At 47.5% G+C, this 19,227-nt stretch overlaps 1 protein-coding gene across 1 annotated transcript in view; it reads left to right on the top strand.

Moving 5' to 3' along the window:
• The window catches only part of DAAM1 (dishevelled associated activator of morphogenesis 1), a 95,189-nt gene that overhangs the window by 38,908 nt on the left and 37,054 nt on the right, over positions 1-19,227 (top strand). Inside the window, 2 exon segments of the mRNA XM_058806221.1 lie at positions 357-580; positions 13,943-14,032. Coding sequence (XP_058662204.1) covers positions 398-580; positions 13,943-14,032 — 273 coding nt within the window. The 5' untranslated portion in view covers positions 357-397.

Genomic DNA, 19,227 nt, shown 5'->3' with positions numbered 1-19,227 from the left:
GGGATATGAGGTGTGGGTATGAGGGGGGCTGGCTGCCATGGCATGGGAGGTTGGTGCAGGTTTGCTGGGATTGGGAGAGGCCCAGGACTCCTCATCCCATGGGGACAGCGGTGACCCCTGCGGCTGCCAGCTCTGGCACGAGGCAAAGCAAATGCATCTTTTTTAATTTGCGTGGTCCTCAAGGTTGCCAGGACTGTAAACGTCAAATCTGAGCAGAAATATTTGGCACAAAAACCGTCTGTGCTCTTCCCCTCGGTGCCGAGCGCGTGGGTGGCTCGGTCCCTCCTCCCACCGCGGGACGGGAGCGCAGCGCCGCGGGGCTCCTGCTCCAGCCTCCTCTCTTCTCTTCCCTTCAGGATCTAGCGCCCAGCAGGGAGGGACACGCGGGATTGTGGCCATGGCCCCGAGGAAGAGGAGCGGCCGGGGGATCTCCTTCATCTTCTGCTGCTTCCGCAGCAGCGAGCACCCCGAGATCACGTACCGGCTGCGCAATGACAGCAGCTTCGCCCTGCAGACCATGGAGCCCTCGCTGCCCATGCCGCCCGTGGAGGAGCTGGATGCCATGTTCACCGAGCTGGTGGTAAGCAGGATACTTCTTAATTCAGTGTTATTTTTTGGGGTTTCTCCCTCTTTCCCCTCAACCCACTCTTTGTAGTCTCTCCGGTCTTGGTTTTGAGCTTTCAGGCAAACTTTGGCGTGAAGGGAGGCTGAACCCTGAGCTCTGCTCCTCCCTGAGGTCCTGCCACTTTGGGGTGGTCTCTCTCATTAGAAACTCTTGATTTCTTATAGCAAGGGGTTGGGTCCAAGCTGGTAAAGCAAGATGTTCCCCATAGATGCAAAGTGACTTATTTGCTGAGTGACTTTATTTTATTTCATATATATTATCAGGTGTAGGCTACACTGAGATTTGGAAAGTCAGGATATTGTTTCTTTATCCCTTGGTTCCAAAACTTGGAGAAACATGGATTAAGAAAAAAATTGACAGCCAAAAAAAGCTTTAATTTCCTCTAAGCAAAAACATTTTGGTGTGGTATTTTGGATGGTGTTCTACTTTGAGTTCAGTCAGCAGTGAAATGAGCTTTTCCTACAGTGCTTGGATGCGTAGAGGGAGCTGGGAATTGTGACACTGGTCACACCTCAAGGTAGAGCACATCCCATTAGATGCCAGGCAGCATGGACCTGTTGGTAGAGCAAAGCTCCAGGTTGTATTATAAAAGCTGGTTTTGCCAAGACACCCTTCTCCAAGGGTGTGGCAGGCCAGGACACCAACACAGCACAGTGGGGATGAAGTATCCCTGCAGCAGAACTCTTCTGGTCAGGTTGGGTCTGTTCAGAAGTGGCTGTCTCTGTCCCAATTTATTCTCCACTGATAACTTGGCCAAATCATGTTATCCTGGGGAAATTCTTTCCTATGGATCACTTATCCCCTGCCCCAGCCAAAGCCTTGTTGGGCTGAAGGAGGCATCTCTGGAGGGTCATTTGCTGGAGCTCCACCAAGCCTGTGCACTTCATCTCAGCTTAGGATTTTCAAAACATCTCTTCCAGACTCCTCCAGATGCTTTGTGCAGTGGCAGTGCCACAGGGAGGAGCCAGCCCAGCCTGGGGCACAGCCTGGTGTGGCCCTTCTGCTCCCCAGCCCTTCTCCATGCTGTGGAGATTTTTAGTTATTTTCTCCCAGCCAAGGATGAGAAAAAGGCCCAGAGGCAGCTGCTGCTCCAGGGCAAGCTGGCAGCAGGAGCTCCCTGGGCACTGAAGCCATGCAGGGAGGGGGACAGAGGGTGCCCACCATGCCCCTGCACGAGCAGCTGCAATCCCCTGGCTCCCCAAAAAACCCATCAGTCAGATCTCAATCCAAGAGGATTGAGAGGGAGGGAGGGGGAAGCCAAGCTCTGCCCTGTGGGCACAAGGAGGCAGATTCCCATTCAGGGCAGTGCAGTTGCAAATCCCCCCCTTGGTCCTTACAACGGCTCCTTCTTGCTCTCTGTAACCTGTTGGTGTGGGGTGTTGAATTTCAGCATTAGTGAAATGGTTTGGAAAGTGTCCCACTGTTCCTGTACAAACCCACTGTGCAACATTTGGAAGAGAGACAGAGAAAGCACTCAGAGATGCTGGGCTGATCTCTGTGCCTGCAGGAGCCCCATGACTTGATGCTTGCCCCTCCTGGGTGGGATGGCTTGTGCTGCTCTGTGGGACTGGGGCTCCCTCCAAAGCCCTTGTCTGTCTCAGCCCATTGGGTTGAGGGAAGTTAAAGGGCTTGGAGGGGATCTGGAGGCTTTGCCAACTGGAGTTGGTCCTTTGCCAACTCTTCCCTTGCAGCTTTATCCTGACTTTTCTACTCCACTTGTTTGCATCAGGGATCAGAGTGCAGGGATGGAGGATTTCAGGCCTGGGATGGGGGGGATCTTAGGGGACATTGCAGCAGCAGGCGTGGACAATCCTCCCACAGACACAAATAACAGAGTGGGATCCCTGCTCCACAGATTTTCTCCACAGATCCCAGCCTGCTGCTTACATTGAAGGGCAAAGTCCCTTTCTTTTTGGAGCCATCCTGCAAAATATTCCCTGAGCTTTTGTGTTGTTTTTAAGTGTGGGTTGTTGATCTGAGGCAGGAAACATCCATAGTGTGAGAAATTGGTGATTGTCCCATGCCAGCAGCAGAGGATGAGGGCCTGAGCTGCAGAGGGATGTGGAGCAGCTGTGACTCCAAGGTCAGCTGAAGGCTTGGGCTGCTCTCCCAGTGTCTGGTTTTTTGGCCTGTTTTGTGTTAGATGGACACTTAGGATTTTAATTGGGATAGGTTAATGGAACAGATAAATAGTTAGGGGTTTATTCTGTGTCTATGCAAGTGTTTTTCACTTATTTGCATTAGAAACAACAGGGAAATGGGATTTTTTTTTCACCTGGGCACAAATTTCAGCAGTAAGAAATGCCTGATCTTCATCCCAGACTGCAGGGATGATGCTCCCTGTCCCAGCCAGCCACATGCAGCAGGCAGGGGCTTTTCCCTGGCTCGGGGCAGATGCAGATGTTGTTGTTGTGGTCAATGACTGATCACTGCTTCCTCCCAGAGGAACCTTTTCCCTTTCTCTGCCTCTCCCCAGCCTGGTCTGAATGGGTTTTGTTGGAGCATTGTTGGGATGTCGCTCAGGCGGGCACCGGCCCTGTCTGAAAGGATTTTCTTTGTCCCCCTGTCCTGCCGGGGCTCCGGCCAGGCTCAGCCACCCAGGGAGGAGCAGGTGCTGGCACAGAGGCACAAACAAAAGCAGAGTATTTCAGCAAGATTTACTGATTTGCAGCTCCTCTGGCTGGGACAATGCTTTATGATTTTGTGCAGCTTTCTGTGTCCTGCTGGCTCGGGTAGGCACTGTTTGCTTCCTGAGGCTCCTGCAGAGGTGTGGCACCTGCCAGGCAGCATCCACTGGATTTAGGGAGTTTCAGGAGCCTCCCATAGGACACATCAGGAGGATCACTGATCACTGTGCCCCAGAGAGGAGGAAATGTGGGGTTGCACAAACTGCCTGCGAACCAAGAGAACAAAGCTGTGCCATCTGCCACAGCTTCTTTCAAGAGGCTCCTGCGTATCCAGGCTAACAATACAGCATTTCTTCAAAGGCTGAAATCTTGCTTGCACACTCAGAAAAAGCACTTGCAAAGCTCCGCATAATGGTGCCATATGGTAGATCTTGCCATAACAATCCTCTCTATTTTCTGCCAGCAACTAGACTTTCCAGCAGATGGGTGAATGACTGATGTCCTTTATATCTGCTTAACACTCCTTGTCACTCCGAGGCTTGTAATGAAATGCTCTGTGTGTGGTGCTGTGCACTGGGCAGGGGGCTGGGGTGGCTTGGTTTGGGGAGGATGGGAGGAGCCCCAGCATGGCCCAGGACCCCTCTCTGGCTCTCCTCGCAGTGGGGTGGGTCATGGTGGCATCTCCATCCCTGCAGAATGAGAGTGATGCTCTGGTGGCTGCTGACAGAGCTTAGATGTTCAGAGGAGCTGCTGAGTCTGGTGTGGCTTTGCTTGCCCCTGAAGCACAAATTCTGCCTCTCCCTGATCCCACAGGCTGCTCCCAGCCTGCATCCCTGCTGCTGGAGGGATGGGTTCAGAGGAGATGCTGCCCCAGACATTCCTCAACACTCTTCTTGCTTTGAGGAAATTCCATTTAGTGCTCCCGATGGGGCTTCACAGCCTTTTCACTCTGAGTTAGTGATGCAGAAGAAATTAGAGCAACCTCCATCCTGCCCTGCATCCTGCCTGTGATGTGCAGCAGGCTGTTTTCAGCCTGTGAAACCAGAGCAGGTAACCCTGCCCTGGGTGTCTCTGCCCATACTCCAGCAGCTGACAGGTTTTTTGGGATTTGGAGAGGTGACACCAGGAGCTGAGTGGCTGTGCAGTGTCCCCAGCCCCCCAGACTCAGGATGGGTGCAGGCTTTGCCCACTGATGTTGCCTGGGCTTTTTATGCCTTCCCCTCACATGGAAGGCGGCTGTATCCCCTCCCTGCTGCTTTATGAAGTAGTGGAAACTTGTGAGCCTGAGGAACAATAAAAAGGGCTCTGGCAGCTTATAAGATTTATCACAGCATTTGTTTTTGCTGTACTTGGGGCAGCTAATGCATTTCATCCCAGCTGCTCTCTGGATGCTATCAGGAGATGGTGAGGAGATAGCATCCCCTGTACAGACTTTAAATCTGTTGCCTTTGAAATGCTTCCTGATGGTCAACGGGTCTGTGGCTCATGATGTGCAGTGCTGGGGCAGGATTCTCCATGGATAACTGTCCCTTGGAGCTGTGCCTTGCCTTCCTCTTGGCATAATGATGGCTGTTTTATGTGCTGCTTGAGCAGGGAGCATATAGATGTGAGGAGAAATGCTGGTGTAGTCAGTGTGAGCACTGCTGTGTGTCAGCAACAGCTCAGCCTTGGGAACTCAGTGCTAGCAATCTCCATTGTGCTCAGGAACTTCAGCAATGTGCTTTCCACCCCAGTTTCTAATCCAATAAGGAGAAAGTATGAGGTTTTGGGCTTTGCAAAACAACACGGCTTTTAAGTAGCAGCTGAGGGATCAGCTGCAAAGCCAAGCTTTGCATTTCATGCTTGCAGGTCAGCTGTCATATTTTGCTGCCTGGTCCTTCCAGCATTAAGGACTTTAGGATTTTGAGAACCACTGGCTGGTGACCAAAGCCATTTCCCCTATATCTGCAAAGAAAAGCATGTGGTTGGTGTCTGGAAAAAATGACAATTGTGTCCTGGGCAAGCCACCCCTTTCTGCAGAGTCCATCCAGAGCCAGATGCTGAGCGTGGAGCTCCTGACCCCATCCCGCTGCTGTCTCCCAAACCAAGCTCCCTTGGCTTATGAATCACTTTTAAGAAAGCAAACCAAATGATAGGTAACATCTGCTTTTAAATTCACTCTGCAGGGATTCGTGTGCCATATGGACACTTCACCAGGCTGCCCAGGTTTTGCTTTTTTTGTTTTTCTGATGTGAGCAGTCTGGGCCTGCCAGGTTGCCATCCCAGCCGAGCGCTCACGGCGCTTGTTTTCATCACCTGGTGTTGTTAACACCCTCCCAGCTAGTCTCTAAATGTACCTTTTGATAGGCAAGCATCTGATAGAGAAGTCTCACACCTACTCGGTCGGAAAATAAGGATTTTCTGCCTACCTGTGTTCTCTGGACCTGAATGAACCAATGCACCAAGGAACTCTGTATTTCAGCAGAAATAGTCCTGTAATTGCAATATCTGTTACTGCTACAAACCAGTGTGGGGGCTTGCCCAAAAAACCAACCCCTGATTCTACAAAGGAGCCATGTTACAGCACAATATAAGGAAGGGAGCACATAAGGAACCCCTTTGTTTCCAGGAGAAGTCCAAGTGGAGTGGAAAAATAATACATTTAGTCTACCTGCTAAATGCTTTCCAGTTTGCACTTCGTAAAAGAGGAGGCCACATCCCTGGGAGATGCCTGGCAGCTCGTTTTGTAACACATCAGTGACCTTAATTGGGGCATTTAGGTTTTTGGCTTGCACTTACTCCCAGTATTCCTGGCACAGGTCACCATGGAGGTACCAGGCTCTTTGGGCAGGGAATCTGCTCCAGAGGCAATCTTCTTCCCCACTGCTCAGTGGTTGGGAGTATTGCTGGAGTTACGAGCAGGACTGGACAGCAGATGAGCTGTGCTCTGTCACCGTGCTCAGCTGGAAGCATTCCTGCTGGGAATAGCCTGTGCCTGCCTTGTATCCATGTGCAGATACCAGTGGAAGCTCTGAGTGTCCGTGCTGCTGTAGCATCTGCTGCTGGCAGAGCCTGGCTGTTCCTCAGCGTGGGAACATCACCGAGGTCAGCTTTTGGCAGCTGAGGCTTTTGCAGCCCTGCAGGGAGGATCCTGCCCGAGTGCCCAGTGATGCCAATTCCCATGAACTCCAATGTTCCAATCAATACCATTATTTACAGGGATCAGCTTCGCTTTCCCAACCACACCCAACATCTGTAAACCAGTCTGTGCCTGCTTGCAGGTGACATCTGCTGCATGTCAGACCCTGAAACCATTGAAATCACAGAATGGTTTGGGTTGGAAGGGACCTTAAAGTTATCTTTCCAACCCCCTGCCATGGACAGGGACACCTTCCACCAGACTAGGTTGCTCCAGGTCTCATCCAGCCTTGCTGAGAAGTATCCTCCTCTCAGGGTGACTCTGCTTTGCAGCTGAATAAGTTCTTAAAAATGCTGTTAGGATTCCAGGTGTGACTAAAGCCAGGCCTGTGGGGGATGAAGACTTGTCCCCATCCATTTCCATCCTCTGCTGCTCCATCAGCATCAGGCTACAGCTGGCTTCTGATTCCCATGGCTGCATTCTCCAGTTCACACAACCAGAGTGGTATCTCTTGGGATACTTCCAGGATTAAGTTGTGGGATACTTTCAGGATTAAGGTGTGGAGCTTTGTAGCCTCTTATTCCATCCAGCCCCTTTTGAAACCCTTTCCAGAGCATTATCTGGGGAAACCTTGGCACGGTGTAGCCTCAGACCATGCACAGTGTTCCTACCTGAGCATCCCTGTCAGGCAGGGGATGTCTGGAGCCACTCTTGACTTGATTTCCAGCTTGAGCAGCTCCCTGGGATGCCAGCAGCAGCAGCAGCAGTGTCAAATCTGACTGAAAAGGGAGCTGCTGCTTGGATTCTGTAAAGAAGTCCACATTTGAAACCTTACTTATTTGCCAGCTCTATGTTTTATTACAATAGGAGGTGCTCCCACCAAAGGACAGCCATCCCCAGCTCTGGTTGATTGGATTGAATCCATCTGAGCTGTCACAGTAGTGGATAATAGGCTGAGATATATTTTTGTTGTTTTTTCAGGGTGTATGTACAATTGTGTGGAAAAAGCACGCTGGTGATGCACCTGCAGGGCTTCTGGATCTGAGAGTGCTCTGCAGGGTGAAACTGTGGAGATCAATAACTCAGGCTGGAAAAGTACCCTGGGTTAATTAAAATGGGAGAAAGGTTTTCCAGATGAGGTTGGTGAAAAGGTCACAGGAGGCTGAGCTCAATAAATAACATTTAAAAAAAAGTGTATATGAGTTTATATAGATATATATATATGCTAACAAAAGAGGAGAAACTAAGTGGATACCTCTCTTAAAATACACTAATATTGAAATATGAGCAGCTTTGAAACCTTTAGCCTTTTAAAATAATTATTGAATTAAAATATTAAAGCATGACATGCTGTCTGCCTCAGTTAGGTGTCTGAACTGATGGGAACATGAATCAACAGCAGCTGCAGTTTATTGAAGGGCTAAATCAGCTATTGATGGCCATAATCTTTCCTGCAGGAGGAGGAAGGAATACATATTTCATTTGTGTCTGTCCAATGTGTTCAGGTCAATAACTGAGCAGGGTGGACTGGGGTCTTTCTGAGACTAGGAAGAAAAATTCATTGTGGGAGGAGGTTAACCAGGCATGAGCACTTCTAAGTGCTTCTGTTACTCGTTGTTGCTGCTACTCATTCACTTGGCTGTAAGCAATTTCCTTTATTCAGGAAATTCATAAAGGCAAAATGAATAATAATCTTTTATCTGTAATGCTTATTCATTAAAAATATGAATAGTTGATTTTTTTTTGTTCATGTTCTCTAATTGCAGCTGCAAGTTGTCACGGAGAAATTAAAAATACACAGTGATAATATTAGCAGGGGTTTGCTTGTCTGAGGAGCTGTTTTTAAGCTCTCGGGGTACTGTAGCTGAAAAGAAGTGTGCTGAGGAGGAGGCATTTTTATTAGTGATAATAAAAACAAAAGGCTTTTAAAAAAACCCCTGAGATAAGTCTGCATACACTGAGAATTGCAGAAATAAAGCTGCAGCTGGAGGAACTCCTCCTGCAGCACAGGGTGGGTGTGGAGGCAGGGGCTGTTTGTAACAGCCACTGGTTAATCAGGATTAATATGCCTTTTTTCCCCAAGAAAACAGCTTAAAAGGAAAATAGGGAGCTGAGTGGGGTGTGCTCTGGGGCAGGGGTTTGCTGAAGGCAGCAGGGCCAGCACTGGAAGCAGCAGCTGCTGCTCCGGCCGCACGGGCAGCGGAAAAACAAGGGATGAGGAATGGGGGGAAGAATGCTGATTGCCATTTCCCCTGAGACCACAGCCTTCTGGGATAAATCACATTGATGAACTTGGAGAAGAATGCCTGGAAGAGAGTGGAAAAGCAATATGACCCCTGAGAAGGGAAGGCGGTGCAGGCTTCAACAGCCTATTATTTATGGACTTCTTAATTCCCATGCTGGACCCCTTAATGCCAGACTTTGCCAAAAAGTTCACACTTTGTTTTTTCCTTATATTTTTTTCCAAGTTTTTTGAACATTCTTGGATCTCTCTCATGCTTCATTTAATAATGCAAGAGATCTCATCTTTACATGCTATAGCCTCACTTACAGAAGGTTCTAAACTCTGTGCATCTATCCACCAGGAGTAAATTCACTTGCTGTTTATGATGTTGGTCATTTATTGATCCAGTGACATCTTTCTGTATTTGTGTGTATATAAATAAATATACATATAAATATAATATATATAATAATATATAATAAAGAAATAGATAATGTATAATAGTGTTATATGTTATATATATTATATATTATGTACATAATAAATAAATAAATAAATAAATTATATATATATATATATATATATTTACATATATATATATTTACATATATATATGCACACCTGTATGTATAAGTTAATCCAGAGAGAGAAGTTGTGGATGTCTTGTCCCTGGAAGTTTTAAATCCAGGTTGGATGGGACTTGGAGCAGCTTGATCTAGTGTGTGGCATCCCTGCTCACAGGGAATGTGTTAAAACTAGCTGATCTTTATGGTCCTGCCCAAAACAAGCTTTTTTGTCATTCTATAAACATATATATATATGTTTATACAAACTCAGCACCAACCAGCAAATTATAAATAATCATTATTTCAGTTATGGCAGTGGGTGACCCCCAGTCTCCTCCATCTACTGAATTTACACAATTTATCAACCAGAAAGGAACATTGGATTTAAAGGTTTTTAATCTTCTTTTCTTACAACCTGTAAGGATATTTTGGAGTTGCAGACCCCTCTATTGGAAGCTGTTCCTTATTTAATCTCTACTCCCAGATTCTTCATGCAGAATGTTTGATGGCACGAAGGACCTTTGGGATGAAAGGGAAAAACCCATGCTGGTCACACTGTGGTCCTGTGGACATGGGTGAGCAGCACTTGGGCTCACCCAGCTCCAGGAGCCCATCCTGGAGGCCATTCCAGAAGTCAGGAGATTTGCAGCATGCTGCTGTCTGCCTCCTGTTGCCCCCACTAATGCTCTCAGTCTGTGGAAGATGCTCATTAAAACATGGCACGAGTGAAGTGGCAGGGACAGGAGTTTGTCTCAAAGAACTGTGCTGTGAGTCTGAGGCTGGACTTGATGCTTTTCCTGCTGGGAGAGTTGAACATTTCCATCAGTGGTTTTTTGGCTTGATCTGGCCTTGCCTTCAGGAGGTGGTGGGAGTTGGCAGTGGCTACCAACCAGAGAGGTGGTGACATCTCCCTCCTTGGAGATGCTCAAAAAGCCATCTGTACATGGCCCTGCTTGACCAGGGGGTTGGTTGCCCTCAGGGCACCTCACACCACTGAGGTGCCAGCCTGGGGAGGTGCAGGTCATGGGGACATCTGTCCCTGAGTGCTGCTGTGTGTCCTCTAAGGGAGAGCTGTGCACCACTTGTTACTTGTTTGGCCCACAGAGTTGTGCTCACCATGTGCTGAGCTGAGCCACATGTTTCTCAGGTAGCTTTAGGTGACATGTCACCTTCAGTGGAGCTTGTGCTGTGCTCAGAGAGAGGGGGTGAGGCTTGCTTGGCTGGGATGGAGAGCTGTCAGCAGAGCACACAGCATGGAAGTGCTGTACCTCCTGGAAATAGTAAAATGCACACTAAGAGTCAAAGCTTCCCTATGAGGTTTTTTTTTTAAACCATATTCATATGAAGATTTAATGTGGAAACCTGTTTCCTGATGTAAAGGTGAATAGTTTAGCTGTACAGGATAAATATTTAAGAGTAGCATATCTCTTTCCAGTAAAAACACTCTGTGCAGAGACTTCCCTTGGGTGGTAAAACGAGGCTGTTATTTTTTATGCCACTGACCTGATTCCAAAAAAAGTATTAAAAATAGTGAATTTGGCAGATCCTGACGCAGGAGGCAGCTAGGTGGAAGGAGCAGAGCTGTGAAAGGTGAGGGGTGAGGGCTCTGAGGGTGATGGACACTGACCCATGGTTGTCTTCTCACTCTTCAACAGCTGCCAGCATCACACGCTGTAGTGGGAGTGTGTGGATTGCAAATGCCCCATAAAATGAATTTCCAGTTAGAATCACCTAATTATCAAGCTCATGATTATTAATTGAAGGCCCATATGGGTGTGATTTTCTGCACAGCTTTTCTGCCACGCTGTGACTCGGGTTGATTGTTAAAGGCTTTGTGGGAGCTGCATTTCTACACCTATAGCCTCCAGAAAACAGGTGCTGCTCCTGTCCTTTCTTGGTCTTTGGAGCTGGAAAGGGCAGTTTCTGAGCAGCCTGCACTGAGATGCATCAGTGAGCCTAAGCAAAGGGCTGGAGGTGGCTGCAGGAATCCCCAAACACATAAAAACCAGCAAAGACCTGACTCTTCCCAGCTGAGTCACTGTTGGGGCTCTGAATTACAGTCCTTAGTCACTCCTTGATTATGAGGATTTTCATATTCACTGGGTGCCACACAGCATTTATTCAAACACCTCTCCCAAGCATCCTGCAAGATATCATTAGGTAGGTGTTGTTGAGTGATGCAGGGCTGTGGTGACTGAACGTGTTAGAGCTGAGGCACAATGAAATGTGCTGTGTGAGACTTAGAGGCATTTCTGCACCTTTTTTGGATGTGTTTGCACGTTGTCATGTGCCAGCACCTACCTAATATGTTCTTCTGTTTTGTCCCTTCTTGCTCCTGCTTAGGTTTCAGCTTGGTTTAGGTTTTTTTTTTTTTCTTGTTAATAAATCTTCACATTTGCACAAGTTGTCTTTTTAGGGTATGGGCATTTTGAAAGTTTCAGTAAATATTTTTCTAAGGATCTAAGTGCAGATGTGCTTTCAGGCCAGATTATCAGATTCACATGGCCAGAAAGTGGGGTCAAAGTGGAAGCAGTTTCCTGTGCTCTCTCAAACCCTCACCACAGAGGTAAATATTCATCAAGAGCCCCTTGTCCTCCCCCACACTCCCAGATTTACTTTTCCAATGAGCTGAATTTCAGCTGGGTCCCTGTGTGGGTGTCATCCTGTTGGTCACCTTTAGACTTCCGAAAAAAGTGTTCAAGGCCAGGTTGTGTGTGACCATGAGCAACCTGGTTTAGAGGGAGGAGAATGTTGGAACTGATGATAATATATACATATAATATTATATAACTGATATTATATATCTATATCTATATCTATATCTATATCTATATCTATATCTATATCTATATCTATATCTATATAATATGATAAAATGGATTATATAGATTATATTTAAGGTCTCTCCCAACCCACACCATTCTGTGATTTCTGTGAACTGAGGCTGAAGCAGAGCTTGGATGTTTGACTGGCTCATAGCCCGAGGAGACAACGGGGAAGTGCAGTTTTGATTTTGAGGCATGGAAGGGTGATTTTGAGACAAGGATTGCCCAAGGCTGGGGTGGAGGTTGGTTGCTTGATAGGGATCTCTGACCTCCCAAGGTGTAAGGACATGGGAATATTTGAGCATGGTTGGATAGTCCCTAGCTCAGGTTCTCCTCCCTGTCTCTCACTGAGCTCAGGTTTTCTCAGTCCTCTCTTTTCCCCCAGTCTCTGTTGTAGCAGCATGGGTTTTTTCTGTTGTAAAGGTGTCCAAGTCTGCTTCCAGAACTCCACCAGCATCAGCTCTGTGCAGCGTGGTGGTTTGAAGATTTGGGGTAAAAAGGTCAGGGAAGAGGCAAAGCCTCTTCAATGAATATGTAATAGAAAAAAAACTCTGCAACACCTTTCCTTTTGAGGAGTAATTTCAACCAGAAGAGAAATCAATACCTGCAGTACATAGATAAGCCTTTCTGAGCTGTTTGGGACTGCTAGCAGCCCTCTATCACTGGTTGTTGTGCTGGAGGGCCCCTGGGTTAGGGTTACAAGATAGCTCAAAGCTCCTTTCCTTGGCTACTGGGTGCAATATGAGCTTGAATTATATCAGCTGAGTTGCCTGATGGCCTGTGGGCTTGCTGGTGCAGGGACCCATCTTTTGCCAGAGGCATCTTGCTCAGCCTTCCTCAATTGAGGCTTTGATTGGGGTACAGAAGCTGTTTTAGTTGCTGAGTGTTATTGTTCAGGCAGGGAAGATTTAACAGTTCTCCATATGGGGTTTCTTTTGGTTGCTGGAATTAAATGTGTAATTTTTAATGGGGATCCTCTTACTTAAATCCACAGTCTGGGTGGGATGAGTTGGCTTGAAGCCATGGCAGGGCTTTCCTGTGACCTTCTGCAGCCTCTCCCTGCTGCCCCCAAACCCTTCCAGCACAGGGATTATCATCAGTGCTGGTGGTTTTAAGAGACACCCATGGTTCTAAGATCAATGTTGGCTTTAGCAACGAGCCTCCCAGCCCTGCCTGAATGTTTTATTTACTTCCCTCATAAAAGCTTTGACCTACATCTAGCACCAGGAAGCGATGACGCTTTGATAATGCTCGGGCATCCCGGCGGAGGGCACGCTGCTAAGCGAGCTTCCAAGTCAGAAATGGATGTGTGCTTTAAAACATCAGATAAACCAATAAAGGCTGCAGTCAGTAAACAGCTTTATCTCTGCCAGGCAGTATGTGATGCAGTTTTGATGGAGAGGATGTAGCTCTTTATGAACTGTAGGTATTAGGAAAAGAGCTTTCTATTTTTAGCTGTAGGAAAACAAAGCAAAATCTAGTTTTTGATGATACAAGGGTGTCAGCAATGGAAATGGGCTGGACCACTTGGGGTGAGGTGCTTCAGTGAAGTAATGATGATAAAAAGAAAGGTCCTATTTGAATTTTTCTTTGCGGTGTGTCTTAGATGAGACGGCTCACCTGAAGCTGTCAGTGTGAGTCTTGTGGGCAGCAGTGATGGCTTCATGGGTGTCCTTTCCAAAACACTTACAGCCTTTAAAAGCAATGAAGGAGATGTCTAGGAGGGACAAGGCAGGGAAGTTTGCAGCCCAGAGTCAGGAGAGGTCAGCAAGAGCAGGATGAGGATTGGCATCATTGCCCTGACAAACCCAGAGTCACGGGTGATGCTGTGGGGTCTCTGCTGTGCTGTGCTGTGACCCCACATTGATTTACACTGCTTGTCTGGGGGGCTGTGTCTGTGCCATCAGTTGTTTGAGTACTCATGGTGCATGTTTTGTGTTTCTTTTCCCCTTTCCAGGATGAGCTTGACCTCACAGACAAGCACAGAGAGGCCATGTTTGCGCTGCCGGCCGAGAAGAAGTGGCAGATCTACTGCAGCAAGAAAAAAGTAAGAGACTTGTTGGGTGCTGAGCCTCTTCCCTCTCATGCAGGATGGGGGGAAGGACACAGCTCTCTTGGGGTGCCAGGTGGTATTGGGGTGTCACAGAAATGGGCCTGTGTGACGGTGTTCACAGGGGTCCGAGGATGAGGGAAGAGACGAGGATCTGACTCCATGTTTCAGAAGGCTTGATTCATTATTTTATGATATATATTACATTAAAACTATACTAAAAGAATAGAAGAAAATATTTCATCAGAACACTAAATAAGAAGAGAAAAAGAAAGAATGAATAACAAAGGTTTGTGGCTTGGACAGACAGTCTGAGCCAGCTGACTGTGACTGGCCATTAATTAGAAACAACCACATGAGACCAATCACAGATCCACCTGTTGCATTCCACAGCAGCAGATAATCATTGTTTACATTTTGTTCCTGAGGCCTCTCAGCTTCTCAGGAGGAAAAATCCTAAGGAAAGGATTTTACATAAAAGATGTCTGTGACAGGGCTGCTCCTGGAGTGACCCTGGGAAAAGAAACTCTTTGGTTCTGAGCCCATTCAGGCTGGAGAGAGTGTCCCCACAACCCACCTGGGTGTCCCCAACACCATGCAGCACATCAGGGCCATATGGAAGGAACCCTGTGGGCACTGAAGTTGGCCTTGCAGGGGTGAGGGGCTGCTCACCACCTCCTTAGAGCCCCTCCCAGTACCTAAAGGGGCCTGATAAAACAGATGAGGACAAACCTTATAGTAGGGGCTGTTGCAGTAGGACAAGGGGTAATGGTTTTAAACTGGAGGTTTATTTAGGTTAGATTAAAGGAAGAAGGTTTTTGCAGTGAGGATGTTGAAACACTGGCACAGGTTGCCCAGAGAAGCTGTGGATGCCCCATCCATGGCATTTTTTCAGGCCAGGTTGGGTGGGGTTTGGAGCAACCTGGATTGGTGGCAGGTGTCCCTACTGACAGCAGGGACATTGGAACCAGCTGATCTTTTAGGTTCCTGCCAACCCAAACCATTCTGGGGTTCTGTGATTCCATTGCCAAATTTGCCACTGTACCCCTCACCTGTCTGCAGGGGTGGCTGGGCAGTCACTGCCCCTCTCAGAGGCTGCTCACTGCTGTAAATGTCTCTTTTCTCCTGCTGTAGCAATGGCACCAGATTTTCCATCCACATTTTAGGCCAAGAGCAGGCTTACCTTGCTCATGTAGGATTAAGTTTTAAGCCTCTCATAAATACCCCTGAAATCCCTGTATTATTGTTAGACAGAGGCCTGCCATGCCCCAGATTTAAATGGGAGGGGAGAAGGGATGTGAACAAATTACAGGCACTGCTCTGGATCAACAGGAGAATGGGCAGGGATGCTGCTCCTCATTCCCTGGTGGATAAGCAGAGCCTGGCCCTGGTGTGTCTGGATAATGGGAGAGTTAAATCAAGCAAAGCCATGTAATTATTATGGTGAGTGCAGATTACATGCTATCTAATCTCCTGAGGAAGGCTTTAGATGGAGCTGATGGTGGCTCTTTCCCTTTCCAGACCCTCCTTGCTCTCATGGGTTTTTAAAGGCTGAGCTGTGAAACTCCTTGCTCATGGGGAAAAGGAGGCACAGAAGTGCCTGTGGCATCTTCTGAGGATCCATCTGAGCCTGGATCCTGGCTGCTGTTGTCCTCTGGTCCTCATTCCTGTCTGGCTGTTCCAGCCATTCCTTCCCTATTTGTGATGCCATAAATATACCTATAAATATACCTGTACATATAAATATAAACATACCTATTAATATAATATAACATAATATAACATAATATAATATAATATAATATAATTAATACAATATAATATAATTATATAAAACATACATATAAATATAAAATACCTGTAACTATAAATAAATACAAATATAAATATAAATGTATATGTGCACACCTGTATGTATAAGTAAATCCAGAGAGAGAGAAGTTGTGGATGCCTCATCCTTGGAAATTTTAAATTTGAATTTAAATTTAAATTTTAAAATTTAAATTCAATTTAAAATTGAGCTGCAGAGCACATGTGCCACTGTTTGTTCTGAATTTTAATTAAAAATGAGTGAGACCATATCAATGAAGGTTCTCCAGCCATGGAGGAAATCAGGAGTGACATGGGCTGGAGAGCAATGTCTGTGCACAGCAGGCTCTGGGCTGTCCTGCCCTGTGTGGTGATGGCTGGTGAGCAGCACAAACACTGGTGGATGTCCTGGCAGCTCCTGGTAAATCTCACTTGTGCTCCTGTGTATTTATGAGGCCAGATCACGTACATGGTACCTGGCATGGAGGAGAGGGGCTGGATTCCAGCTGAGAGCAGTGTCTGCTTTTGGGCAGGGCAGCAGGGCTGGCCATGGGACAGTGTCCTGCCTCCCTGAGTGGCAGTGATTTGGGAAGTGCAGGGTGTGCCCAAAGCCCGTGTTTGACAGCAAGTTGTTGCTTGAGATGCTTCTAACACTCAGTTTCACCTGGTGGGTCCCAAAGGTGGACATCAGTGTCAGGCAGCTGCCTGATTACCACCAATCCAGGATTGTCCCCTGAGCAGTTTTTGCTCTTTACTCTGCTGCCAGTTTGGGCTGGCACTTCTGTTTTGCTGTTGGTGTCACCCACCACACTCAGCTCTCCAGAGCACATCCCAGATGTTGCTGTTTTCTATATTGCCATGACAGGAAAGACTTTGTACAAGGGAACCAAAAATGAGACATTTTTTGCTGGGTTGTCCTGGAAAGAGACGTGACAGCACCTGTTGAGAGGAAATAGGGGAAATCCAGCTGTCCCCCAGGCATGTTTCTTTCCCTGGAATGTATCCCCCTGGCCTGCAGCCCTGGTTTTATCCTGGTTTCTCTGCCCTGCTGGCAGCTGGTTTTATCCCAGCCCTCAGGACTGGCTTGGCAGGGTGGAGGCTTTTTCCTCCCTGATTCTCCATTCATCCTGGAGGGAATGGGTTTGATCCCATCCTTGTGGGCTGCACTGCATGAACTCCTCGTGGTCCCAGCCCGCCTGCATCACCCTGTGTCACTCAGGGGACAGACAGAGGGACAAAAAGCATCTTGTGGTGGGGCTGTTCTGTCAGCAGCAGCCTGAGGAGGAGCTGAACTCTGCTCTGAATCCTGCAGTGCTGGATCAGGGGAGAGATTTACAGATTATTCTCTGAAGTTGTCAGCCCCTCCGCTGCTGGGGTAAAGCAGGGAAATGCAAAAGGCAGGGATGAAATCTGCTTTTAGAAGTGGTATTTCTGGACCATGACTCGTCTCATAGCTCATCCCAAAATATTTCACTCCCTGCTGGCCCCGCTCTCCAGGAGAGGATATTGCTAGGAAGTGCAGGGAGGAAGCAGGAGGGTTTCCAGATTTGCTGTTTCTTTGGCTGTGGGTTTGCCTCAGTGCAGGAGTGTGACTCAGGATGGCCTTTTTCCAGAGGGAGTTAATGATTAACCCTTGGTGCTTAGTCTGCAGGACCTGTTTAACCACAGGAGATTTGGCTCCTGACAGCCCATGCAGGTCATGCCAAGCTGTTAGAGCAGCTCAAAGGGTGGCTTTTATGAGCCTCCAAATACAGATTGGTGCAAGGTGTTAGAAGCTCAGAATAAATAACCAGGTGGGAGGGATGGGTAGTGACAAACAGCTGATGTAATGCAGAGTTCTGCCCCTCTCCCTTTGGGTGCAGCTGAGCATTTCCAAAGCTGGAGCAGAGGAAAATGACCTGCAGGGATGCCAAGGGATGCTGAGCTCTGTCAGCTTGTGTTTAGAACCCAGTGGCATCACACTAATCCCGGGTGCATTGCTCTGAGCAGTGTGAAGCAAAGCTTGCATCTAAAATTTCCTCAGGGGTCAGATAAAAACCTTTTGCACTAGGAAAAGGCAGCAGTGGTGATTTTTCAGGGGAAATATGTAATAAATGAGTGATGTCTCTCCAATAATCCTCTATTTCCCAGGCAGACAGCCTCTTTCCCTTCCAACTGCTCCTTCCACCCACTCCCTCCAGAGAGCTTTGCTTTCCAGCTCCTGCTTTCACTTGTCCTCCTTTTTTGGGGCTTGCCTTCCATTTCCTTCATTTAAAAAACATCAATCCCCCATATTTTTTGCTGCAGTAGCCAGAACTAAGAGCAAAAGCTGACAGAGATGGCATGCTGGGGAGGGGAGGATAAATCAGCTGGGCATTTTGCCATGCTCCAGGGTCACCTGGGATGGATGGGAAGGATCTCATGACCTCTGAACATGCAGATAGACCTGCTGTTATTGCAGCAGCAGGTTGAAATACCATCTCAGGTGTCATTTGCTCAGGCTGACAGAGAGAAACTGCCTGTTTGCATGGCTGGGGATGTTTTTCACTGGGAAATGTTTATAGTTTTTATCTTTCAAGGTAATTCCCCTTTTAGTTCCAATCACAACACACTTTTGTTTAAGCAAGGTTTTTCTCCCTCACCAGCCAAAAAATGCATCTGTTAGCAATCTTTTTTGGATTTTGAAGCAGAGCTTTTCAAACAATGAACCAGCTGACTACCAAAGGCATCTGGTCATGCTATATTTGCTTATGGGGAGCATAATTTTTAAACCCTGGGAAAAGTGTACAAGGGCACGTGTGTGTGTTTGTGGAGGAGAGGGCATAGCAAGTGTTAGCATATGGAAAAACCAGAGCAGGCTGGGCTGGGCTGGTTCAGACCCTGAGAGCCCAGCTTGGGGAGAGTCTGATGAAATTCCAGCCTTTTGCAGCAGGGCTCCATGGGGAAGCAGCTTTGGTGAATCATTTAGGTTCTGTTTCAGGGGTACCTGGAGGGATGAGGGAGCCTTGGGGGGCTCTGGTGGGTCCAAATCTCCACCAGCACTCTCCTGGCAAAGGCTGGGCCATGCTGGTGGAGCTGGGCTGGATTTAAACATCTCAGAGAGGCTGCTTGGCTTTAAAACCCATCCATGCCACAGCCTGCTTCCTCTCATCATCCAGGTGGATCATCCAGAGCAGTCAGGGAGGAAAGGGTTGCCAAAATGCAGTGAGCTGCCACTGCTGCCAGCTTTCCCTTGCCCTGCTGTTATGGAGCAGCAAGGAGGGGTGGGGAACACTGTGCAGAATAAAAGTTATGTCAGGACAATGTGTAAAAATGAAGGGGGTGTTTCTGTTTTTGCAGCTGGTGCCAATTGAAGAGGGTTTTTTTTTAATCCTTTCCTGAGGAGTTCTCCTGGGGCAGACCAG

This window comes from Ammospiza caudacuta, chromosome 6 (assembly GCF_027887145.1).
Source record: "Ammospiza caudacuta isolate bAmmCau1 chromosome 6, bAmmCau1.pri, whole genome shotgun sequence".
Taxonomy (NCBI): domain Eukaryota; kingdom Metazoa; phylum Chordata; class Aves; order Passeriformes; family Passerellidae; genus Ammospiza; species Ammospiza caudacuta.
The sequence above is the reverse complement of the archived record's forward strand: the minus strand, read 5'-3'. Positions and strand labels throughout refer to the sequence as shown.